The 27,446-nt window shown below is 44.3% G+C and overlaps 1 protein-coding gene across 4 annotated transcripts in view; it reads right to left on the reverse strand.

The window, feature by feature from the left end:
• The window catches only part of Tfcp2 (transcription factor CP2), a 38,409-nt gene extending 12,814 nt beyond the window's left edge, over window positions 1-25,595 (reverse strand). For 3 of the 4 annotated variants that reach the window (XM_036208631.1, XM_036208630.1, XM_036208629.1), the window contains exons 1-9: window positions 24,964-25,595; window positions 11,077-11,228; window positions 10,561-10,637; window positions 8,372-8,477; window positions 7,048-7,154; window positions 5,113-5,265; window positions 3,535-3,645; window positions 3,080-3,168; window positions 239-287 (exon numbers count right to left, since the gene is read on the reverse strand). In XM_036208631.1, the coding sequence (XP_036064524.1) occupies window positions 239-287; window positions 3,080-3,168; window positions 3,535-3,645; window positions 5,113-5,265; window positions 7,048-7,154; window positions 8,372-8,477; window positions 10,561-10,637; window positions 11,077-11,228; window positions 24,964-25,085 (966 nt within the window). In that variant the 5' untranslated portion in view covers window positions 25,086-25,595. The remainder of the gene's footprint in view (window positions 1-238; window positions 288-3,079; window positions 3,169-3,534; window positions 3,646-5,112; window positions 5,266-7,047; window positions 7,155-8,371; window positions 8,478-10,560; window positions 10,638-11,076; window positions 11,229-24,963) is intronic. The other variant, XM_036208628.1, reaches the window with a different exon arrangement.
• Between the last annotated feature and the right edge of the window lie 1,851 nt (window positions 25,596-27,446).

Raw genomic sequence — 27,446 nt, forward strand, 5'->3', positions numbered from 1 at the left:
GCTGCACAGTGAGTTCAAGGACAGCCTGTGATGCACAGTTAAAGTCTGGCTAATAACAAGCAAACAAAACTGCTTTCAAGGTCCTCCTCTTGTCTCTATTCTGTTTCCAGTCCCTTGTACAATTTCAATAAGGAAGGGAATGAATGAGTAACAGTCTCTAGTCCACTAGCATCTGACAGAATCATGGTCACCGCAGTAGTACTACCCGTACGAACAACTGACATTGGCTTAGACTTACGTCAGTGACTGGAGGGGGCGGCTCTGGCTGATGGTTTGGTGAGCCATTTCTAGGAGAGATATTGAAGATGAAAGGATGAGTCCATGGTACGTTCTGGTCTATTACCTCATGCTTCAGTTAGAGAGCTAAAAGACTCTCTACTTTGTCTCCAAACACGCTCTCAGAGTGCTGCTTCAGGTGTGAGTGTGTGCTGATTAACTCAGGAATTTCAGGGAAGGGGAGAGACTATGTCACTGAAACTATGACTGAGGACCTAGGAAAAATACCAAAATTTCAGTAAACAGAAACTGACAGATTAAATTATGGCATACAAAATAGCTGTGAGGGGCTAGAAATATAGTTAGCAGTAAAGTGTCTGCCCAGGAGGCACAAGGCTGAGTCCAAAAGAGGAAAACGAGCACTGGACACGAAGTCCTGGCACTTTACTGCTGCAAGCATGCACCAGTCCTGTATTAAACACACAACACGAGAGAGTCAGAAGAAAATACATGCTATGACCACACACTGGACTGGGCATGGTAGTCCAGCCCTTTAATCCCAGCACTCAGGAGGCTGAGGCAGGTGGTCTCTGAGTTCAAGGCCAGCTTAGTTTACAGACTTCTAGGTCAGCCAAAGCTAAGTGAGACCCTGCTAAAAAAAAAAAAAAAAAAAAAAGACAAACAGCAACACCAAACTATTTTGCTGTCCTGGGTGGAACCCAGTTCCTTCCTTGCATGTGCTAGCAACTGCTATCCCACTGCACTGCCTCAGTTCTGAAAAACAATTCTTTCTGTGAGCTGCCATGTGAACTGAACTGGGTCCTCTGCAAGAGCAGCCAATGCTCTGACTGCCGAGCCATCTCCCCAGTCCCTACTTACTGGCTTTGAAATTTTGGTTAATTGTTGCTGTGTGTGTACAGGTGAGAGGTCAACTCTGTAGGGTCAGTTCTCCTTCCATCCTGCTGACCCAGTTCATTTTACATCTACTTTCTCTCTCTCTCTCTCTCTCTCTCTCTCTCTCTCTCTCTCTCTCCCTCCCTCCCTCCCTCCCTCCCTCCCTCCATCCATCTAATGTTATCTATCATCTATCTTATCTTTCTATCTGTGTGTGTGTCTGTGTGTCTCTGTGTGTGTGTGTGCCTGTGTGTATACCTAATGTGGAGTCCAGAAGAGAGCTAGATTACAGGAGTTGTGAGAAGTCTGGTTGATTTCATGGGTGTAGGTATATCCAAGCTCTTGTTCTCACAACTGAGAAGCCAGCACTCTTACCCACTGAACCATATCTATAGCTCCCCAACCATTATGGTTAAAGTTGATTCAAAATTAATTCTAATTTGTTATTCAACATTTATCTCCACACTTTTGGTTTTCCTTACAGTTTCTTTTGTTTAGTGTTTATTTTCTTTATGAGAGAAAAAGTTGAGGGAAAAATGTAAAACACAACCCTTAAACTGCAGATATTTTAAATTGCCTCCAAGTGGACAGCATCACCCCCCTAAGGATAATAAGAAAACCCTTTATTCCAAGAGCTCCTCTGGGCCAGATGGAGTGGTGCAAGCCTTTAGTCAGCTACCTGAGGCTGAGGGAGGAGGATTGCTTGCTTAGAAACACAGCTAAGACCCCCAAACCCAAACAAACAAACAAGAAACATGGTGTAGCAATGGCAATTCATGCCTGTAACCCCAGGATTAGAGTCTGGCAGCAGGACTGCTGTGAACTGAGGGTAGCCTGGAATATACAGCAAGACCCTGTCTTGAACAACTGACAACCCCCCTTTCTTCTTTATTTCTGTCATAGTTGAAAAAAAATTTTTTTAGTCTCAAAAAAAGGTATATTTAAACAAATAGAAGTTAGAAAACAAAATGGAAGAGACAATTCAATTTATGTGAGTAGCTGAAAATTTCAACCTTGATATTCAAACTTAGCAATGACATCGGGGTTATAGACAGAGATATTACTTTTATAACTAATACCAAAAAAGGTATTAGTTCTTAACTGTTACTTTTCAAATATTTAAGCTACTTTTTAAATCTTTTAAGAAGTAGGTTGAACATAGTATAAACAAATCCAACTGAAACATCACAGCCAAACAGTTTGTTCCTTCTTTTATGTGCTTCTTAATTGTGATACCAAAGAGCAAACCTAAGGCCTAATGCACTACAACTGAGTTATACCTCAGGCCTCACAAGGATTTTTAACAAGAAAAAAAAAGTGTTCATACAACTGTGCTTCCATTTCCCAGGCCACTCTCTGAGGCAAACATGAAAAGGAAGTGCAATAACTACAAAACAAACAAAACACAGTTGACAAGAAACCAAACTATCAGTCTCATCACAAGATTGTCCTGTAGAAGACACCGTCTGATGCTACCTGTCACTATGTGATGTTACCCGACACTGTCTGATGCTACCTGAGGCTGTCACCGTCTGATGCTACCCGACACTGTCCAGTGTTACCTGACACCATCTGATGTTACCCGACACTGTCTGATGCTACCTGAGGCTGTCACCGTCTGATGCTACCCGACACTGTCCAGTGTTACCTGACACCGTCTGATGCTACCCGACACCGTCTGATGCTACCCGACACCGTCTGATGCTACCCGACACCGTCTGATGCTACCTGACACTGTCCAGTGTTACCTGACACCGTCTGATGCTACCTGACACTGCCTGAGGGTAAAAGTTCTTAGATAAATCTCCATCTCTTTTCAGGAGAGTGCAAACCTCAACCAGTACAAAAATTGGTCAAAGGATGGCCAAATGGAAGCACTTACTAATCTGGAAAGAACTTGTTGATGGAAATGTAATCAAAGAACATATATTTAGTACAAACACAATCCAATTACATTTCCTAGACTTACCCTTCCCCAAGAAAGAAACTGCTATGGGAACTGTTGAAGCCAGGTGATGGGGAATTGTTGACATAGGTGATCTCAGGCCATGGGGAACACTAAAAACAAAGAAGAACTTAGGGAACCAGAAAGCGTGTTCTGTCTCTTCAAAACACTCACTTTACCAGCACATCTTCATCAGTCAGGAAATATGCTCAGGACCAAGTTCAGACTAGGCTGGAAAGGAATATATACACATGTGTTTTCTTAAGTTTATTTTGTCTTTTGGGAATGGCACTTATAGGGACGGAGATGCGGTTCAGTAATAGAGAGCTTGCCTAACACACACAAGGCCCAGGTCTGGTCCCCAGCACCACAGACCAACCGACCGACTGACTGACTGACCGACTGACCGACTGACTGAATGGATGGATGGATGGATGAAGGAAGGGGGTTACAAATCATGAACTGGAAAATCCTTTCACCTCTGTGAGTATGGTTGTCTCATAGGAAGGCTGGTATTTCTCTTTTTCATGGGGTGTTCGCTTCTCCATTTTCTCTCTGTCCGTTTTTTGTTTTCTGTCTGCACCTTTAGGCTGAAATGATAAACAGGCTGAGTTAAAGTACTCACACTCTGACCCGGAAATATGACTTTAAAACACTTATTCACACATAAAACACGTGTGTGTGTATATAATGTAAAGTATGTGCATCACACTCACTGTCTGAAAATAGGATGTTTAAATATTTGATGCAGTTGGAAAGATTGATAGATAGAAAGACCACTAAAGTACATACCTAACTGGAAAAAAAAAAAAAATCAAGTCTCAAAACCACCCCTACAGTACACTCCCACTTACATTTCCAAGAAAGGAAAATGTATATGTACCTATGTATGCAGGCTCACTAAAGAGCAGAAGGACCAGAAGCACGTTTAACAAGTATGACAATGTTACCTCTAGAACTGGGAAGAGTAACTGCAGTGGAGCAAACCAGGGCCATTACAGGACACTGACCCCACGGCCTCACCCTCCCTGCTTCCTTCTTGTTTGCTTTCGAGAAGGAGGACGTGCTGTGTTCCCCAGGTTCATCTGACCTTGATACACAGCCCAGGGCAGTGCTGATCTTGAAGCAATCTTGCCTTAGGCTCTTAAGTGCAAAGATTATAGGCCGGAGCCACCAGGCTTGCCCTGAATTTCTTGCAATGAGAATTTATTTATCCATGTGATAAAAACAAAGACTAAGCAGAGAGTGGTGACTCATGTGGATAGTCCCAGTACTTGGAAGCAGAAGCAGAATTATTCGGAGTTCAAGCCTACCTTGGCTACTTAGCAAATCTGAGGACACTCTAGGCTACCTCAAAACCTATTTCTGCCTCATGACTGTCTCAAAACAACAAAAATAATAAATAAGTAGAAACACAAACGATTAATGTACCTAAATCAGTCAAGTTTGCATGATTTCCGAGGTATAGAAAAGCTTACAAGTCAACAGGCTTTAAAGAGAACCCGGTTTTGCCTGCAGCCTGCTTTACAAGTTCTTGTTACCCCATGCCAATCCCCATGTAAACTACCTTAAGTGGCATTCCAGAGGTTGCCTAAGCATCTAGCTCAGACAATTTGCAGTTTTATTTTATTTTATTTTTTAAATTTATTTATTATATACAGTGTTCTGCCTGAACATCAGAAGAGGGCACCAGATCTCATTACAGATGGTTGTGAGCCACCATGTGGTTGCTGGGAATTGAACTCAGTACCTCTGGAAGAGCAGCCAGTGCTCTTAACCCCTGAGACATCTCTCCAGCCCCAATTTGTAGTTTTAAAAGCATACAAGTTGACTTACTACCTAGACACCTCCTGTTAAAATGGAATGATAAAGAGGTTTTAGCTGGATGTGGTGCTGCACACCTTTAATCCTAGCAGAGGCAGGCAGATCTCTGTGAGTTTGAGAACAGCCAGGTCTACAAAGTGGGTTCCAAGACAGCCAGGGAACCCTGTCTCCAACCACTCCTACCCCCACTCCCTCAAAAAAGAGGCTTAAGGCCAGTGCATGGCCCGGGACACCTTGAAGACTTTGATCTGGCAGCTGGCCGAGTGCAGGTGCTCAGTGTACTCCCCGTTCTCATTCTCCTTGAAGGTATCAATTTGTACTCGGAAAGGCACCCCCTTCTCTCCACCGTGCTTCCTCATCGTGAACTCCGTGCTGATGCAGTGCACCTGGAAGGAAGGGACACCAAGGCTCCAGTGCCACCAGCCACACCAGCCAGCAATGTTTGGGGCAGCTGACAGAGGCAAACCTTCAACAGGCGTTTATCAATTCATACTAAATTCTTTTCATTTCTTACAGTCTAATGGGGGAAATTAGAAACATATTAGTAATTCACAAATGTAAGCAAGTAAATGTACAAACCTAATGCCTCCAAAAAACTAACAAAAATGGCTGCTTGAGGGACGAAAATCAGATGGAATGGGGGAACACTGGTTTGGTTACTGCTGAAGTCTAAGGCTGCAGTTCATAAGTGGAGCCCTGTCTAGCTGGCCACTTACTACCTTGGATTAGTTGCAGACTCTCTCTAAGCCTCAAACTATTCCAGGGGCTACGGAGATGGCTCAGCAATTGAGAACACACACTATTCTTATAGAGGATCCAAGTTCAGTTCCCAACACCCACATCAGGTGGCTCACAGCTGCCCAAAACTCCAGCTCTAGTGAGATTAGATGCCTCTGGCCTCTGTGGGCACCTACACTCATGCACAAATCCACACTCTAACACACATAAACATAATCCAAAAATAAATATATATATATTTTGGTTTTTTTGAGACAGGGATTCTCTGTGTAGCTCTGAGCCTTTCCTGGAACTCACTCTGTAGCCCAGGCTGGCCTGGAACTCACAGAGATCTGCCTGTCTCTGCCTCCCCAGTGCTGGGATTAAAGGCGTGCGCCACCACCACCTGGCTAAAAATAATTTATTTATATTTACTTTATAAATATAAAAGTTAAAATTAAATATTTCAGAGACTATTCCTGTTCCAAAGGACTATTGTTCAAAGTCTTAAAATAATGTTTACAAAGTATTAACATAGCGACAACCTCAGTTGTAAGTATTTAATGAATTATCGGTTGAAATTAGAAGATTTCTAAGGAATTTACCCAAAGGACATAATCACATATGCAAATCAAACTTTATGTACATTACAAATAACTATGGATGACAATATAAACAGAACAATTTTCCTGTTAAATAATTGTTTGACAAATTATCTGCAATCAAAGAATGGTACATTATGTAAACAACAGCAAACATTCCAGAGAGATATAAGAAAATAGATTTCATAAAATCAGAAGCAACAATGAAAAAATTCTTCCTATTGAGCTGCCTGAGCTTGATTGGCTGGAACTCTGAGAAACAGTTGCAGCTCAGCAGAAGAATATGTGCTTAGCACACAGAAGGCCACAGGCTCAATCCCCAGCATGCATGTTCTTGCACAGGTGCACACACACAACTCACACTCAAACAAGATTCTTCTGTTTGTTTTGAGATGGGAGTCTCTCTGTGTAGCCCTGGCTGTCCTGGTCTCCCTATGTAGACCAGGCAGGCCTCAAATTCATAGAGATCTGCCAGTGCTGGAATTAAATGCGTGCACCACCATGTCTACCTACACAAAAGGATTTTAAGTTTAATAGATCTTATTCTTTATTTTTATTGTTGCTAGTTTATTGTTTGAGACATCAGCTCACATACCTCAGACTGCCTTGAACTCACTATGTAACTCTTGATTTTCCTACTTTTACTACGCAAGTGCTAAGATCAGAGGTGTGTACTACTACACCAGGTTTATGGGGTGCAGGGGATCAAATCCAGGACCTCATGCACGCTAAGCAAGCACTCTACTAACTGAGCTATACATCTCCAGCCCTGATATGTTTTAGTCTTTCAAAACACATGGGTAGTAACAGGTGCTCTCTCTAACTGTAATGGCAATTGGGATGCCTTACCTGAATAAATACCGATGTCCTCTTTGCTGGGTCCCACAGGAACTCCACTGTATTTAGCTGGGTGGGATTGGCCCTGGGATCAATTATACCCACAGACATTGGGATATCTGAGAAATACAATGGGAATCACTGAACAATTCTGAGGGCTCCTTGTTTTTGTTTTTAAGACGAGGGTCTCAATGTATTGCCTGGACTCAAGCAACTCTGCCTCTACCTCTAGAGTAGCTGGGACTATAGGCATGTGGCTATGACTACTGTGGTTTTATGTAAGAAAGCAACTTATATGAAGTCTACATACTAACTCTAATATGAAAATTATGAAACTTTTTGAGACATAATCCTCCTGCTTCTACCTCTTGAGAACTGGGATCAGAAAATTATAAATATTGTCAAATAAAGACAGTACTTGAATGCTACTGGTAAAAAGCAAGACAGGCATTTCTCAAAAGAAGATTAAAACTAGAACTGGCATATGGCCCAACACTCCCACTTTTTAATGCAAACAGAAGCCTCTGAGTGTGGTGGCTGATATCAGCAGTCTACACTCAAAAGACCATCAGGAGGACCACCATGAGCTCAAGGCCAGCCTGGGCTACAGAGTGAGATCTTGTTTCAGACAAACAAGAAACCAAGGCAGAGGCTCAAACAAATATTATCATGTCCGTGTGCACAGGAACATTACTCAAAAGAGCCCAACAGTAAACACTATCGGTGCCCCTCACAGGTGAGTGAGTAAACAGAATGTAGTGGACACGAGACTCTTCAGCCTTGAAAAGGAAAGAAACTCTGACATATGCTACAACATGGGTGAATCTTGAAAGGCTACTGCCAACTCACAGAAGCCAGTCACAAAGGACAAACACCCCCATGGGGTGCCTGGAGCAGACAGTGCCAGGGCAGGAGAGTGGCTAACGGCATGGGGAAAAATAGAATGCAAAGCTACTACTACATAGAGTATAGATTTTAGTCTCATAAGACAAAAAAAGTTCTGCAAACAGATAATAGTGATAATTAGACAAAGTAAATGCACTTAATATTATTCAACTGTCTAAATGGAAAAAATAAAATTTTATACTATATATGAATACTTGTTTTATATTACTACAGTTCAAAACAAAAGCACTCTGAAACAACGGACCAACTGCTTTGGAACTTGACGTTCATGTGCTACTTCAGCCCTGATGTCATCTGACAAGTGATTTTCTTATGCTTAGCAGGAATCACTTCATCCCGCTCACTTAGCCGGAAGCACACAAATCAGGGGGGTCAAGCAGGGAACCAGCTCTCAGCCAGATGTTTTCCGCGCAGCAGCTTCCCGACTCACCTATGTCAAGAATCCTGTCTCCAGGCCGGTTCCACCTCCAGCCCTCCAGTTGCTGGTGCTCCGTGTACTGCAGGCGCCTGTCGTGGAACACCACCCGGAATATGCTCTAAAGGAAGGACAGCGTCAGGCCAGAGTCCAGACAGCCAGTTCAGACGAAGGAAGCTAACCGAGTTAATGCTAGCCGGCTTCGACACACCATTTAGACTGCATGTGTGAGTCTCAGCGGCTCTCCCGCACAGCCTCTGGGTGAGTGTGGGGTGGGGTGCACATGAGCGTTCGTGGACACACCTCAGGACTCATGGGCAGCAGACAAAGGGAGGGGACTCCTCTCTCCTTCCACCACGGGAGTCCCAGGAATCAAAGTCAGGGTAGCACGTGCTTTTATCCAAAGAGCCGTCTCTCTAGCCCTGGCATCAGATTCTGGATCCTCCTTCCTCAGCCTCCCAGGTGCTGGGATCACACATCACTTCTACAGTTAACTGAGAATATACTTGAGCTGTTGACGGACTCCTAAGTGCAGCTGAGAGGGTCTCACTATGTAGCCTAGCCTGGTCTCAAACTCACTGCACAGCCCGGTCTAGCCTTGAACAGTCCTCCAATCACTGTGCCACCATAACCACTATGTCAAGTACTTTTTCTTTTTTGTAATTCTTATTATATTTCCTTCTTTATTTCCTTCCTGGGGGCAGTGTATGCACACCACAGCGTCCTTACACCAGGAGGTGTGGAGGACAGAGTTCAAGTCACCCACCCTGGGCAGCAAGCACTTGCACCTGCTGAACCATCCTGTCAGCACACAGACACCCTATAAACACCAAGGGTCATACGGCTACTCCCAGCAACTTTCCTTGTTATCCTCACTTTGTGGGGGTAGCTATCACCTTCCCCCACACTTTTACAGTGGCTGATAAAACCTCTACCAAGCATGCTGTGATTCTCCACATCCTTACCATCAGTCGACAAAGAAAACGCTATTCATCAACAGCAGCTGTTGGGGTTCTGGTTTTATTATAAATTTTTTTTAAAGATTTATTAATTATGTATACAGAAGAGGGCACCAGATCTCATTACAGATGGTTGTGAGCCACCATGTGGTTGCTGGGAATTGAACTCAGGACCTCTGGAAGAACAGTCAGTGCTCGTAACCGCTGAGCCATCTCTCCAGTCCAGTTATAAATCTTTTATTTTGTAGACAAGAGTGTGCATGGTCCCTTCAGTGGGTAGGCAGTCCTAGACAATGCATTCCATTTACTGAAGTCAATATCCTTGTCGTACTGTTGGAAACACTGTTGGCTCCTGTGCTGCCCTTATCTTCAGGTCAGACCACACAAGTCAACAGTGAGAGAACACTGAGCCCTTTTCCGTGGTGACCCCAGTAAACTGCTGCAGACTCAGCTCACATCCCAGATGCAACAAAATGAAAGGAGGGAGAGGCATCGACAGCGGTTTCGGCTTTCCCTGTTATAAGCCCAGGTAGCCAAAGAACCAGAAGCCTAACCCTTAAGGAACAGCTTAAGGAACAGCTCAGTGGCAGAGATCTGCTCAAGATACAGTAGGCTCTGGCTTCGATCCCCAGCACCAAACACACACAAAATTATCATTAAAATTAAAACCCTCAAGGAGCTGATTTTATACGACACAAAACAACTCCACTAGGAGGCTGTCCTGAGAAGGACTGGCAAGCCTTCTGCAATAGAGAAACCTGTGAAGCCCAGCAAGACGGCTTAGCAGGTAAGACGGACAACCCTGAATTCAATCCCTGGAACCCACATGGTAGGAAGAGAAAACTGACTTCATCAGGATGTCCCCTGACCTCCACACTCAAACTGTGGCATGTGTACACCTACACAGCCACAGTTAGTTAATTAAAAACTCCATATGAACAGCACGGCTTAATCTGACCCCAAAGATTGTCAGTTTATCTCTCAGTCAGCCAACTATGGCAGACAAAAAGATATCATCGAGCCCTGCCTGTAAGGATCCAAAAGAATATGAAACAGAAAGACTAACAGCTGTGCAGATGGTGCATCCTGGAATCCCAGCGTTAACACTCTGCTCAGCTGGGGCAAGACCCAGGGCTCAGGCCGGCCGAGACAGAGGAGGAGACTGCCAAGAAAACGGACAGCCACAAAGGAAAACTGAAAGGCGCAGTGAAAGGCTTTTAGTGGAAGAACAGGTTCTTGTTTTACCTTCACCAACTTGCCATTGATTTCTGGAAGTTCTCCAAGTTTCCTATTGTCTAACATTCGGATTTCATAAGACTGTCCTAGAAGAAAATTACAAATTACACCCATCACAATTCACTTATCTAGACTCAGAAAAAAAAAAAAAGAACACGGTTGCTGAATATACAAATAACACCATTAATACCAAACAGTGGCTAGGCACTGTGCTAGCACTTTCCTATCCTATTACATGTAATAGACACAACTTTCTAAGTTATCATCAATGCCATTTTTTACAGCCAAGGAAAGTAAAACAAAAAGCCAACGCAACCTGTCCAAGGCTGGGTAGAGTAATACTAATGGGGATAACCAAGGATCATGAATTGGAAATGGGCAGACAAAATGAGTCGGTGACAGCATCTCATAAGGCTCTAGAGTGACAGGTCACACTACACAGGTCTACCCTCTGTCATGTAAGTATCTACAGTCACACGTCCTAAGCCCTGCAGTCTCCACGGTCCGAAGGGGAAAGCATCTGACCTTGGTTGAGGTATGTCAGGGTCTCATCGTGGAGCTTCACTGCTGGAGAGGTGGCCGCACAAAGCACATACTGGAAAGGTAGGACCTCATTCTCATTATCAAGAGGCAAACTTGACTCTTCTTGCTTAAAAATGGGCAATGCAAGGACATCACTAAAATAAAACAAACAACTTCTATTAACATCTGATAACAATGGTACAAAAGCAGATTCACTGACTTAATAAAAGAATTAACCACAAAAGTCTTTGAAAAGCCATGAACACTATTTACCTGGTGAAACTGTCCAAACCACCAGTATGATTACCGTGACAAAGACTGTAATTAATGACAACATCCTCTGCTAGCACATGTGTGTCAAGACTGTGTTACAGGACTCACAGAAAATGCCAGTCTAGGACGTCAGGGGCAGTGTTTAGCGATGGGCAGTCTCCCCAGCTGTGTGTTTGCTCCTTGTGTGGGAACACCGAGACAGCAGAATTGTTGAAAATGAATCAGACATAAGGCTGAGGGCTGCACACTGAGAGAGAAGCAAAGTCCTGTGGAGCAGTTCCTGACAGCATGGTGTTTTACAAGGGCCTTCTCTAACTCCCTGTGTGATGCTACCTACCAAGCAGCCCTAAACAGAGCAGAGCAGGTGCCAATACCTGACTGGCCAATCCCGGAACAGTGTACTAAGTAAAGCTCGTTCTTTATTCACTATCCAGCACTGGGTACTGTTTAAGCAACATTCTGAGATGGCATTTGGTCTCAAAAGCAACTACAGCAACTTTATATAAACACATGAGCTGATCTACAGTAAGGACTTTGTAGTATGAATTACTAAATGGTCTTTTAATTAAAAAAAAAAAAGAAAAAAACCCCAAACCAGATATTGGGGTGGATGCTGAAAGATCAGAGAGACAAAGGAACAAGCCACAGCCATCTCTTACTTCCTGTTTCAACCTTCCTAATGCTGGGATTAAAGGCGTGTGACTTTCAAGTACTGGGATTAAATGCATGTGCCACCACTGCCTGGCTTTGTTTCTCTCCTAGACTGAAACCATCTCATCTAGTCTAGGGTGGCTTTAAACTCAGAGATCCAGACAGATCTCAGCCTCCCGAGTGCTAAGATTAAAGGCATGTGACATCACTGTCTGGCTTCTTTGTTTAATCTAGTGGCTTGTTCTGTCCTCTGATCTTCAGGCAAATTTTATCAGGGTACACAATATATCACTACAGGACTTGTCTCTGCTGTTTTGTCTGATTAGTTTTGGTTTTTCAAGACAGTCCTAGATGACCTGGATCTCACTCTGTAGACCAGGCTGGCCTGGAACTCACAATATGCACACCACCACCACCCAGCTTTGTTGTTGTTGTTTTTTATCTTATGTGTGTGGGTGTTTTCACTACATGTATGTCTGTGCATTGCATGTCTGGTGTCTAGAGGCCAGAAGAGGGTGTAAGATTCCCTGGAACTGGAGTTACAGCATGTTATGAGCAGCCACGTGCACACTGGGAATCAAACTGTCCCTCTGGAAGACTCTGAAACTACTCAGCCATCTCTCCAGCAACAACAACAACAATAAAACAGAACAAAATAGGGCCTCACCATACACCACAGACTGGCCTCGAATTCCCCGTGTCACCAAGGATATCCTTGAATTCCTGACGTTGTTATCTTTACCTTCCAAGTGCTGGGTTTACAGGCACACACTGTCACACCCAGCTACAACATTTATAATTCCTCAAAAGTCACAAGAAAGTCTGCTTATGCCTATCTCAGCTACCAGGATGCTGAGGCACGTCTGTGAGTTCATGGCCAGCCTGGCCTACACTGTAGATACTATCTCATAACAGATCAAGAACAAATACATCAGAAATATTTTAGAAACCATGAAATAATAAAATAGATGTAAACAATCAGCAAAATCTTTCTCTCACAAACTTTAACTATAGATACTATGGGTATTACTCTGAATCTTGATGAACAGTCGCTCTAGTTTGTGTTTTAAATGTTCTTAGAATCTACCAAATCATAGTGCATTTCCAATGATCTGAAGACAAATCATAAAACTCTCAAAATAAAATGTATTTCAATTTCCCCTGAAGAATATGTACACACTAGAACCCTAAGATTTAAATGAACAAGAACTCGGGCTAGAGAAATGGCTCAGAGGTTAAGAGCACTGGCTGTTCCTCCAGAGGTCCTGGGTTCAATTCCCAGCAACCACATGGTGGCTCACAACCATCTGTAATGAGATCTGGCTTCCTCTTCTGGTCTGCAGGTACATATGTAGACAGAACACTGTGTACATAATAAATATTAAAAAAAAAATGAACGAGAACTCAAAGTGTTGGTGAGAAGATGAAGCAGCCGTGACTCAGGTCTACCAATGGAAATGTACAATGATAACGTCTTTAGAAAAGGCAGTGCCAGTCATCGGATCCCTAAAGGATGACTAGTCAGGAAGTCTCTGGAGGCCCCAAATAACACAGGCTACTGACATTGCTCTTTATCGCCCCTAACTAGATGATGAGACCCCGCTGAGAAGACACCACACATTTTCACTGAACGATAAAGAAACATCGATCTGGGACTGGTCTCGAAGCTCCCGACTCACCTTCATGGGGCTGAAAGGTGCTGTGTGGCTGCTGAGGAGGAAAGTTATCAGTCACCTTCCTCTCAGCCCTGGACCTACCCGGGAAGATGTGCCCAACGGAGGAATGATGGCATGAAGGTTATGGTGGCGACCAAGTGCTTTCTGAAGAGATCTCACAGCTGCTCCACAGGAGGAAGTCACCCCTGTACTGTAAGTCTGGTCAGAAGCCTATGGTGAGGCGGTCACAGGCCCTCAGGGAACCTCCTCCTATTGCTGTTTTGCTAAATGGCCATACAGTCAAACTGCTTTCTAAGTATGATAGTCACAGATTTGTGCTGCGATCAACCTTTGTCATGGAAGCTTTTTACAGCAGGCAACAGTCAACACAGAAAGTCACAACTGGCCAAAGTGTGGGAATGAGTGGCTGTGCTCACTAAGTGGGACATTTATACAACCCCCCATCCCAAGGCTCAGGGAACATCACAGGAGGCAGGAAAACATGTAAGAGACACAAAGAAGTGCTCTGAAACACTGTCTTCTGGACATGCCATGGCTGTTGCACTCATGAGCTCCACAGCAGCCGTGGTGAGCACAAGACTCAGATGAGACCAGGCCAGTCAGGACTCCAGCACGTGTCAGGAGGTGTGCACAAGGCCCATGGCTGGCTGCGGGGCTACGGTGGTGGCTCTGAAAGAGGGCAAGACATTTTCATTGTGGGGTGTGGCCATGCTCTAGCAGATGATCCCACAGTCCATGTGCACACAGGCAGAACTATCCAGACTCACTGGGGAAAAGGATGCGAGGTAGGAAAGTGGGGGTAGAAATGGAGGTGACCATGATCAAATACACTGTATACATGTATAAAATTGACAAGAAAAAACAAAGGAAGAGAAGAAAGAATTTAAGGGGCTGGAGGGATGACGTAACAGTTAAGGACAGTTAAGGACACTGGCTGCTCTTGCAAAGGACCAGGGTTTAATTGACAGCACCCACATAGTGACTCACAACATTTTGTAACTCCAGTTGCAGGAGATCCAATGCCTCCATAGGTACCAGGCACAACACGTGGTACACATACATGCGTGCAAACATCCATATACATAAAATAAAAAATAATTATTTTATTTTAAAAAATCGAGAGTAAGAAGGGAAATTGGCAGAGGTATAAATGATACATTTAATGTTAAGGGCCCCCAAACAGGGTTCTGAGTATATGGTGCTTATTATCTTATATGTTTACTTTGTTGTGTATTTGAAGCTTTCTACGATAAAAATTTTTTATAAATAAGAAAAATCATAGTCAAGTGTGGTGGTGCATACTTTTAATCTCAGCACTCAGAGGGTTGGCCTTGACCTCCAGGTCTGTAGTTCCAATCCAGCCATGGCTAGACTGTGAGACCCTGTTTCAAAAAACAAACAAAAAACCTACCCCAAAACAACAACAACAAAACCTCTGGAAAAAGGGGATGGTACTGAAGAATTTAAATACTCAATCTTTTTGTTTGTCTACATTAAAAAATATTTATTTATTCTATAAATACGCTGTATTTAAAGGCAGAATCTCCTACATAACCCAAGCTGGCCCCAGTCTAGAGATCCTCTTGTTTCCACCTCCAAGAGCTGGGACAGAGCCCAACATCACTACATCCAGTTGTGAGTTTTTTGTTTTTTGGGTTTTGTTTTTTTGTTTTGTTTTGGTTTTTTTTGTTTGTTTGTTTTTTGAGACAGGGTTTCTCTGTAGTTTTGGAGCCTGTTCTAGACTATCTCTGTAGACCAGGCTGGCCTCGAACTCACAGAGATCCACCTGCCTCTGCCTCCCGAGTGCTGGGATTAAAGGCATGCACTGCCACTACCACCCGGCTACACCCAGTTTTTAATGAAAGTTGCTGGTAGGTAAGAAGTACTGAGAAGAACAGACATGAAAGGTGTTCTCATCTCCCTCAGGCCTGTAACTGTATGTATTCTGTCCAAATAGGTCAGTTAAAAGAGGAAAGTGAGGCTGGAGAGAAAACTCAGGGGTGAGTGGCCGCTTGGGTTGGACTCCCAGCACACCCATGGTGGCTCACAACCATCTCTAGCTCCAGTCCTGGGAATCCAACACCTTTCTGGCCCCCACTGGCACCAGGTGCACACACAGCGCATACATATATGCAGGCAAAACACTCCTACATGTAAAATAAAAATAAATAATACCTGTCTAAAAAACGAGTGGAGAAGCCCAGTGTGATGGTGCACAGCTCTAACCCAGCACTAACTAGGAGGCTGAAGGAAGAGGACCATAAACTCAGAGCCAGGCTAGGCTGTAGGAGACCTAATGAGAATGAGCACATAAGGTGGGAAATCTCCATCCTAGGCATATCAGTCAGAGAAAAACACTCTTGTTCCCTGGAGACTATTTCAAACCACAGAAGTATGGAGTTTTCTAGAAAAGAACTCTGTCACAATTCTCAAGATCAGCTACAACAAATACTGTGGAAAACAGAAAGCAAGGTGACAAAAGGCGTTGGGAGACTTCACTGTGACAAACGTCACCTCTGCTGATTTCTATGAAAGATTAATGAAGGGTACCAGGAATCGAGGTAAACTGGACTCTGACATGGCGACAGCTCAACCCTCATTAACGTAGGTTGGTATCTTCTTCCTCCAAGCTCAGTGCCTAGGTAGGCTAACATACAACAACAGGTCCTGGTCTGCACTGTGTGGCACCTCACTTAAGTCTCCATGACTAAGCAAAGATCTGTCACTTAAGGCTGAGATTCTAAAATTTCCAAAGCACAGTACAGCTGCCCCAAATATATCTATATTTACACACACACACACACACACACACACTCTGCACATATGAGGGAGAGCGGACAACTTTCTGGAGTCTGTCCTCTCCATCTATCATGTTGTTTCCAGGGACAGAACTCAGATTATTAGACTTAGCAGTAAGTGTCTGTACCTACTGAGCAATCCTACCAGCCCTTCATCAGAGATTTCACATTCTAGAATTACCTATGTTTTTCTATACTACATTTCTTTACTGCTGGAGCAAAAGAAATCCAGTTCCACAATCCTAGAGATGGAGACTAAAGACCCCTGGTAAACACAGTCCAAGGCCCCTACTTCTTTTTTTAGTTTTATTTATTTATGTATTTTGTTCTTTTAGGTACGAGTGCTCTGTCTGCATGTATGCCTACATGCCAGAAGAGGGCACCAGATCCCATTATAGATAGATAGTTGTGAGCCACCATGTAGTTGCTGGGAATTGAACTCAGCACCTCTCTTAAACAAAATGCATTCAAAATAAAACCAATTTGGAAGTATAAAAGCCAGTGTACTGGCTAGCTTTACGTCAATTTGACACAAGCCAGAGTCATCAGTGGGGAGGAAACCTCAATTTAAAAAAAGGCTCCACAAGATCAGGCTGCAGGCAAGCCTGTAGGGCATGTTCTTAGTGATTGACGGGGGAGGGACTAGCCCCTTGTGGGTGGTGCCATCCCTGGACTGGTGGTCCTGGGTTCTGTAAGAAAGCAGGCTGAGTAAGCCATGCGAAGCAAGCCAGTAAGCAGCATCCTTCATGGCCTCTGCATCAGCCCCTGCAACCCACCCTGCTTGAGTTCCTTCTCTGGCTTCCTTTGGTGATGAACTGTGATGTGGAAGCCAAATAAACCCTTTCCTCCCCAGGTTGTTTGGTCATGGTGTTTCATCAGCAGCAATGGTGGCCCTGACTAAGACACCCAGCTCTTGTCGCATACTCACACACATGACATGAAATAGGATTAGCTGGAAAGAGGGAAAAGATCAGTGGAGTACAAGAGAGAGTAAAGCAGGGTGAAAATTATCAAAATGAACATGTCAGAAGAAAACCTATTACGTATAATTAATACATGCTAAAGCAAGGGGAAAGTCTGCTCTGTTCTCAAGGGTAAGCTGATTACAATTAGGAAAACCCATTCTGGAAGACTCTCTGTAGTTTCTGCCTATGCATAAGTAAGCAGTTTATTACATTATCAAATTGCTTCATTCATTTAACCATTTCAGGGAAGCTATTTGAAGGGATGACTTCTATGCTGTGATAGTTTGAATGTAATTGGCCTCATAATCTCACAGGGAGTGGCACTATTAGGAGGTGTGGCCTTATTGGAGTGGGTATGGCCTTGTTGGAGGAAGTGTGTCACTGTGGGGGTGGGCTTTAAGGTTTCCTATGCTCAGGATACCACTCAGTGTCTCAGACCACTTCCTGTTGCCTGCAAGATGTAGGACTTTCAGCTACTTCTCCAGCAACTCTTCGCCTGCACACTGCCATGCTCCCTGGCATCATGATAATGGACTGAACCTCTGAAACTGTATGCCAGCCCCCTCAGTTAAATGTTTTCCTTTACAAGAGTTGCCACGATCATAGTGTCACCTCACAGCAATAGAAACCTAAGACTTAGGTGCTTAGTAAATATTACTGACGGGATTTTATACTTCTGTTTCAACTCTGCAGAATCAGTGCTATATATACTGTTGTCAATTTGGCACATCATTTTCTTTTTGTTGTTTTTTTGAGACCATCTTTCTACACAGCCCAGCCTGTCCTGGAACTCATTTTGTAAACCAGGCTGACCTGGAACTCACAGAGATCTACCTGCCTTTGCCTCCCGAGTGCTGAGCTTAAAGGTGTGTGCCACTATGCCTGGCCAATTTGGCCTATCTTTAATCAAACATAAGGTATAGAAAGTTCAATTTTTAAAGGATGAGATGGGTACTGGAGATGTGGATCAGCTGGTAGAGTGCCTCTCTAGCATGACAAGACCCTGTGTTTGGTCTGTAGCGTAAACTAAGCATGTCAGAATATTCCTACAGCCTACACTTGAGAGGTAAAGGCAGGAGGAGCAGAAGTTCAGGCAGACTAGTGGAATGGCTCAGCAGACAGAAGCACTTATCATAAACACACATACATACACAAATAATTAAATGTTAAAAAATAGATAGTCGTTTGGATCATCCTCTACTACACAGAAAACTCATGGCCAGTCTGGGACACAGGAGACCCTATCTTGAAAAACCAAAAGAAAAAACAGAAAGAAAGAAACATAGGTTTTGCCTTAAAGTAAAACAAAGGATGAACAAAGTACTCCAATCAAGCAGGCATGGCTACCCTACTGTCTGACAAAACAGACTTCAACCTAAAACTAATCAAAAGAGATCAAGAGGGACACTTCACTCCAACCAAGGGACAGTTAACCAAGAAGACATCACTATCCTAAACACATGTACACCTCATCTCATGAAAAATGTTAACATCAATCCATTAATAGTAGTTGGTTTCAATACTCCACTCTCTCCAGTAGACAGGTCATTTGTACAGAAAAGGAAGAAGAAACATCAGAAATAACTGACATCAGACTTCAAATGAACTTAACAGATGTCTACAGAATATTCTATCCAAACACCAAAGAATACAATACACATTCTATTCAGCAGCACATAGAAGCTTTTCTAAAACAGATCACATTCTGGGACACAAAACAAATCTTTCCAAATTCAAAAAGACTGAAATCACTCCCTGTATCCTATCTGATCACAATGCAATCCAACTTAAAATTGGCAGCAAAAAAATTAAAAATTAAAAAAAACTCTAGTAAATATGCAAATTCATGAAGATTAAACAACTCATTACTAAATTATGAGTGGGTCAAAGGAATCAAGAAAGAAAGAAACTCCCTGGAACTAACTGAAGATGAGAACAAAGATGCCCTGCAGACAGTCCTCCATGAGAAATCTGTTCTACATGCCCACATTAAAAACCAGAAAGAGCACAGATAAAAATGGCTTAATGATGCAACTCAAAAAACTGGAAAAAAAAAAAAAAACAAGAACAAAACAAATTCAAACCCAGTTGGTGGCAAGAAATATCAGAGCAGAAATCAACAAGACAGAAACAAAGAAAACAATGCAAAGAATCAGCAAATTGTAGAAACCAAGAAGTCAACAACCTAAACAGACCCCTAACAATGAGAAGTAACAGTAACCAAAAAACCTCCAACTATGAAGAAAAAAAGTCCAGGGTCAGACGGGTTCATGGCAGAATTCTATAAGACAGTCAAAGATCGACAGCCAGCCCTTCAACTATTAAAATAAAGAAGAGAAGAAGGAAACAGAACACCCCCAAACTCCTACTGCGTCAATCTAATCCTCAACCAGGGAAAGAGGCAACAGAGAAAGAGAAAACCATAGGCAAAAAGCCCTGATGAACACAGACTCAAAAACACACAATAAAATACTTCCAAACAGAATATAGAATACATCACAATTATACACCATGACCAAGTAGGCTCTATACCTGAAATGCAGGGATGGTTCAACACATACAAGTCAATAAAGGCAATAAACCACATTCATGGACCTAAAGACAAAAATCACAAGATCATTCAAGGGATGCAGAAAAAGCCTTTTGTAAAATCTAGCATACGTTGATAATAAAGGTCCTAGAGAATGTAGGGCTCAGAGGGAACACACTTCAAAATAATAAAAGCTACATACAAGGAACCCACAACCAGCATCATCCTAAAGCAGGGGTTCTCAACCTTCCTAACGCTGCAACCCTTTACTACAGTTCCTCATGCTGTGGTGACCCCCAACCATAACATTATTTCATTACTACTTCCTAACTGTAGTTTTTCTACTATTATGAATTGTAATGCAACTATCTGATATACAACCCCAAGGGGGTCTCAATCCACTGTCCTAAATGAAGCCAAGCTTGAAGCAATCCCACTGAAGTCAGGAACGAGACAGATATCCACTATTCCCATTCCTTTTCAACACCGTTCCAAGTTCTAGCTGGAGCAGTAAGACAAGAGAAAGAATTAAAGCATACAAATATGGAAAGAAGCAGTCAACCACCCCTGCTTGCAGGGAATATGATGCTATGAGATCCCAAAAACTCTACTAGAACTTCTAGGAATAATAAACAAATTCAGGAACGTGGCAGGCTGCAGAATCAACTTGCACAAATGGATAGCTTTACTATACACCAACAATAAACATACAGAGAAGAACGTGGACATATTCCCATTCACAACAGACTCAAAGAAAATGGAATGTCTAGGAATAAATCTGACCAAGAAATGAAGGACCTCTACACTGAAAACTTTAAACCTCTGAAGAAAGAGCTAAAGATACTGGAAAAAAGGAAAACATCCCGTGCTCATGGATCAACACTGTGAAAATGAGCACTTTACCAAAAGCTGTGTACAGATTCAATGTAATCCCAATCAAAATCCCCAGCTTCACAGAAAAAGAAAATAAAAACAAAAAACTATCCTAAAATTCATATGGGACCATGAAGACCCCAGACAGCCAAAACCATCCCGAACCAAAAGAATGATGCTGATGGGAATATAATTCCAGGTCTTGAGAGCCATCAGAGAGCACGGCAATAAAAACAGCATAGCACCGCACAGAAGAGACACACAGACCCATGAGGCAAAACCGAGACCCAAGCGTCAAACATGACATCAGCTACTTTATTAGACAGTGATGCCAAAAACACGTGCTAGAGAAACGAACGCATCTTCAACAAATGATGTTGGGAAAACTGGTTGTTCACAAGCAGAATGAAATTAGACCTGTACCCATCACATTGCACAAAAACTCCAACTGATCTAAAACCTACACATCAAACACTGGAACTGCTAGAATAAACAAACCATGTACCTGCATTTCCTATTCCTACATGACATAGGTATCGGAAAGGACTTCCTCAATAGGACTCCATTTGCCTAAGAATTAGTGACAACTGACAAGTGGGACTTCATGAAACTAAGAAGCTTCTGCACAGTGAGAGAAACAATCAAGCCAGGCGTTGGTGGCGAATGCCTTTAATCCCAGCACTCGGGAGTCAGAGGCAGGTGGATCTCTGTGAGTTCAAGGCCAGCCTGGTCTACAAAGCAAGTCCCAGGAAAGGTGCAAAGCTACACAGAAAAACACCATCTGGGGGGGGGGGGGAGAAAGAAAGAAAGAAACAATCAGCTTGGGCTGGGGAGATGGCTCAGCACTGGCTGATCATCCAGAGAACCTGGGTTCACTTCCCAGCAGCATCCACATGGTGGCTCATAACCATCTGTAACTCTAGTTCCAAGGGATCCCACACCTTCTGACTTCCATGAGGAAAACATGACATCAGCCTCTGACCTCCACCTGCATTTACACAGGCATGCTAGTCAGGTCCCAGTGATCCTGGGGTAGGTAGGGAGTGCTCTGAGGCAGCTGTACCAGCTTTTCCATGTGCATGCTGAGGATGCAAACTCAGATGCTCCTGTACAGCACAGGCCTGTAAAGCAGAATCCACTGGGCATCTCCCCAACCCTGAAAATGCATTTTAGATAGTAGTATGGTCCTAAAGATTTTTCCAAAAAGGAAACAGAAAAAACAGTCAAAAGAAAACCAAATTTAAGCACGTCCAAAAAGTCTGATTAGCTTACTTTAAAAAAAAAAAAAAGGACTTATAAAAGATAAACCCTATAGTTTGGGACTTCTGCTTCCTGGATAGCTAGGGTCTGCAACTTTATCCAACACCAAAGTAGTTCTAGAAAACAGATTTTTAGCCTTAAAAGTGTCAGAGGGAGCCGGGCAGTGGGAGAGCATGCCTTTAATCCCAGCACTTGGGAAGCCGAGGCAGATGTAATCTGTGAGTTCCAGACCAGCCTGGTCTACAGAGCGAGTTCCAGGACAGCCAGGACTACACAGAGGAACAAGCCAGGAAACTACAACAGGAAGGGGAGGGGTGTGGCTAAAGCTCCAGGCATTGAGAGCCCATGGCCAGTGAGTCCAGGCCCTGGCCACCGAGTCTGAGGACCTGAGTTCCATCCTGGAACCCACATGGTGGAAGACCAGTTCCTCAAAGCTGTCCCGACCTCCACAAGTGCCATAGCATGTGTACACACACACACACACACACACACAAAATGGGGGGGGGGGCTTCTAACACAAGCAACCATATTTGGTGTGAAGACTAGCAACACAGAAATAATATTCTCTTTATATAAGAAGACTGCTATCTCCTCCCAGGTGTAGCAGCTAGAAGTGAGTTTACTTCAGCTGTGGTTAATCATTCGCCTCTATGAAAAACACAGGTTTTTCCCTTGTGTGGCCTGTCTGTGTGATTGGACACCTTATTCATAGGATTCCTCTTAACTCTCAGGGTGTAAATTGCCTGATGCTTTAAATGAAGTTGCTATTGCTTGAGACTTTAGTCCACTTCACCTATCATTTATTATCATTTATTCTCCCAGGCCCCACTGCCTTTAGAGCTGTAAACAGTAGTCTACACTGTCCCTTCACCTGGATCAGCTAAAGAGGTGCTTCTGATAGATGCCTCACTGCCCAGCCTTTGACTAGCCTTTCAGCCTTCCCAGGCTCTGACAACTGATGCCCCAATTTCAGCTGGAAGTAGTTACAGAAAAGAGTACATCATCCCTGCTTCCTTAACATCCTGATGTTAAGTCAAAGGCAAATTCCTTTTGGGGAAACCTGTTGTTTTTATGCCAATCATTCTGAAATAATCCTAGACACCTTAGCAAAACCAAAACAAAACCTATCAGATAGGAAGGAACAGAGGAGCCACGCTGGCAACCGGTTCCTGACCCTCTGACTGGCTAACCCCCTGGCTAACCCCCTTGCTCATGCCTTAGCAGGACAACTGTTCCTTCTTTTCCTCCTGCTCCCCATAAGGCTTTCCATCCTGAATGCTTTAAGCTTGTTCAGTCTAAAGTTAATTCAGTTAAGCCCAGGGTCCTAAGGACCCAGTGCAATCCCTTTTACTCAGAAATAGTCAATCAAGGATTTGAATAATGTACCAAGACAAGGAGGGAATAAAAGAAGGAACCAGACTGGAGCCATTTTGAATCAAACTTCCATCTTGAATAGGGGCCAGATAAAGTTTAAGTCCCAAGACCTCCCTAGACTTCTCTGGGTAACTGATGTCACTGACATCCTGGTTGGCAAGTGGAAACATGAATGGTGGGCAAGCTTGCTCCAGGCAGTGTGGGGTACAGTATAGTGATATTTGTGCTGAAATGTGATTTTATATGTATGCTAATAAAGTTGCCTGGGGATCAGAGCTAAGAGCAAGCCATTAAGCAGAAGTCTGGTAGAGGTAGCACATGCCCTTAATCCGATCACATGGCAGGCAAAATCTCTGTATGACACATGCCTTTAATTCCAGTACCAACCATAGAGACCTGGAGGTCTGTATAAACAGGCAGTGACGAAGAAGTCATGTGGTTGGGTTTAGAACCAATGAAAAGGCAGAACAGAAAGGCAATAAAAAGGACACGCGCGGTGGTGGCGCACGCCTTTAACCCCAGCACTCAGGAGGCAGAGGCAGGTGGAACTCTGTGAGTTCGAGGTCAGCCTGGGCTACCAAGTGAGTTCCAGGAAAGGCGCAAAGCTACACAGAGAAACCCTGTCTCGAGAAAAAAAAAAAAAAAAGACAGGACACAGGAAGGAGGTCTCTCTCTCTCAGGGGAAGCAGCGACAGCGAGTGGTAAGATAAGGTGGTCTTAGCTCTTGGCTGCTGCTCGATCTCTGGGTTTTTAACTCTGCATGTGGCTGTGTTTCTTATTTAAACAAGACCGTTTAGAATTACATCTACAGCATAGCCGCCACCCCACCTTCCCTGACAATGAGTTCAATACACAGGTGTCTAGAAACATCTAGACGTTACCTTTGCCACATTTTTTGAGACAAGATTTCATGTAGCCCATGCTGTCCTTGCTATGTAGCCAAGGATGGCCTTGAACTCCTGATTCCCCGAGTGCGGGGGGAGTTGCTGGTATTTCAGAGCTACACTAGTACACATGGCTTTTTGTCAATTTTAAAAAACTTCTCAGCTGAAGTTTCTAAAGACAGAAACCCCGGAAGAGAAGCCTTATAACAAGTTTGTCGTAACAGCAGCTATGTGTGGACTTCTTGCCCAAGCAGTCAACTTAAGCCCCAGTTCCCAACTCTCCTACTTCCCAGATACCCCTCACTTGCTCAATGTAACCCTTTTCCTCACGTGAATCCAGGCATACCCACATACACATACACAGCCAGTGCCCGAGCCTCCCACACCTTCTGGATGCTAATCAAGAGGCATTCCGTCTCCTTCCAAGGGCCCCGCAGAGTTGACACTTCCTACAGTCTTTTTCCAGCTCTCCTACACCTCACTACTCAAACCCACAGGAGAAAAAAGAAGTCTCGGCAGCTTCTTAAACTCTGTACCCCCGCCTCCCCCACTTCCAAGCCTTTGTTATTCAGAAGGTAAGGAAGGTCTGAGGAAAATGGCACTCACCTCATGCTATAAGCACCGGCACCCAGTTCCTGGCCGATGCCGGACAGGCTAGCATCAAAGTCCTGCACCAGCCCCGACTCAATCACTTCATCCGCCAGCGGCAGCTTCAGAGCCCAGGCCATCCCGGCTCCTTCCTCGCCCTGTGCAAAGGCACGGAGCGTGTCTCTACGCGCAGGGACACCGCCGGAGTCGCGTCCCTCGCGCAGCGCACCGGAACGCCAAGCCTGAGCTGCAGGCTGCACCCCGGCTGCTCCTCGGGTGCCCCGGCGGCAAAAACCCCTCCCGTTGGGCTCTCGGGAGCGTGAGGCGCCCGGGTCTCCACTCCTCCGGACTTGCCAGAGCTCAGCCCCGCTGCTCCTAAGCGCCCTCCACGCAGCCTCTGCGCCAAGACGCGCAGCCACGCCAACTGCTCCGAGCCTCCCCTCCGTTCCCTTCCCCCGAAAGCTCCACCCTCGGAGGGGCGGGATCCGCACTTTCCCCTCAGGCCTCGCTTCCGGTCAATCAGATCACTTCCGGCTAGCGGTTCTCCGGGAGTCGGCCCTGAGAACAACACCCAGGTTTCCGCGGAGCCGTCTCCACGCCCTCCGCAGCCCCTACGACCGCGGAGAAACCTGGACGGAGAAAGTTCGGCGCAGACTCGAAGCGCAAACCCCACGCGCCAACCAATCACGGTGCTCTCTTCCGCCCTGGCGTGACGTCACCTTGCCTCTCACCAATGAAGAGGAGACTGGCTCGGCCCCCGCCGCGCTGATAGGCTTTCGGTGCGAAGGTTCTCCGCCCCCGAGGCGGTGGGCGGTCTCCGTGTGAACCCGTGTTGCACGCACCTAAGGGATTGTAACCTGTGTTCTAGTCCTTGTCCGCTTCCATCCTTGGAGGGACTTTCTGCCCCAGCCCTCCGTCTTGAACTATCTGCACTTACTGCCCCTTATCTTCACCCTTCTCCCTAATGCATTCGAGCAGGAGAAGGGGAAAACTCGTGTTTTCGTTTTTGTTTTTTGGTTGGTTGATTGGTTGGTTGGTTGATGTTTTGATGCAGGGTCTCTACATAGCTTGGACTGGCCTGGAACTCAGAGATTCGAAACCTCTGCCTACCTCTTTTTTAAGGCTATGGTGGAGGAGGAAAAGATCTGCAGAGCAGGGTCAGGGTTGGCGTCTTTATAGTTCGATAACTTCAGAATAGTCTCACAGAGATTGAATTTACTTAATTGTAAATAAATTAACCATGGCCAGACATGGTGGCTCATGCCTTTGATCCCAGTATTCTAGAGCCAGACGCAGGCTGATCTCCTGATTTCCAGGCAAGCCAGGGCTACATATGGAAGACCCTGGAGCAGGTGGATGAAATGGTACCAGCTCTACCTTGCTATTTTGAAGATTAAGCAATTATGGCCATTTTTATTAAGCATTGGCTGTATATCTGTGTGCTATGAACTTTACTAGAACGCCTCAAGACAGGGCTGTAATTAGAACGCTAATAGGGTGTGGGGGTGTGCTCCTATAACTCTAGCACTCGGTAGGCTGAGGCAGGAGGATTACCACAATTTCAAGCCAGCCTAGCCTACATAGCAAATTCCAGAACAGCGGGTCTACTTAGTGTGTTAAAACAAATTCTAACGGTAAATGGCGCTTACTTTACCCATCAGAAAACAGGCTGAGGGCCAGAACTAAATTGTCATGATAGACTTGCCTCTCACTGGAAGATACTGCCTGTGTGTGAAAGTGCACTTCACTGTTGAAATTCATCTTAACATTTTACAGTCTGCTTTGACTTATAAAACTACTTCTCCCTCTGGATTTCTACCTCCTAAAATCGGGAAATTACTTAGTGTGGTGGCCCACACCTTTAATCCCAGAATTCAGAAGGCAAATGCAGGAGAAACTATGTTTGAGGCCAGCCTGGTCTACAAGGGCTACTAAACTCTGTGTTAAAAAGAATAGGTAAGGGGCTGGAGAGATAGCTCAGAGGTTAAGAGCACTGGCTGCTCTTCCGGAGACCCTGAGTTCAATTCCCAGCAACCACATGGTGGCTCACAACCATCTGTAGTGAGATCTGGTGTCCTCTTCTGGCCTGCAGTCATACATGCTGTATGCATAATAAATAAATAAATCTTTAAAAAAAAAAAAGAATAGGTAAAAGGCCAAGGCTGGTAGCACATACCTGTAGTTCCAGCACTTGAAAAAATGAGGCATAAGGATCATGAGTACTTGCAAGGCCAGCCTGGGCTATATAGGAAGCTGGTGGCTAACCTTCACTATAGAGTGAGACTCTATCTCAAAAAAGAAAAAGAAAAAAGGAAAGAAAATGGGGGAGTGGCTGGAGAGATGGCTAAGAGGTTAAGAGCAAAAACTGCTCAAAACCTTGTGTAACTCCAGCCCAAGAGTGATCCAATTCCATTGACTACTGTGGGTGTTCACATGCACCTATCCCGCCCCCCACCCCATGGTTAAAAATAAAATTTTAAAAGGACATGGAGTGATGGCTC

This window comes from Onychomys torridus, chromosome 16 (assembly GCF_903995425.1).
Source record: "Onychomys torridus chromosome 16, mOncTor1.1, whole genome shotgun sequence".
Classification (NCBI taxonomy): Eukaryota; Metazoa; Chordata; class Mammalia; order Rodentia; family Cricetidae; genus Onychomys; species Onychomys torridus.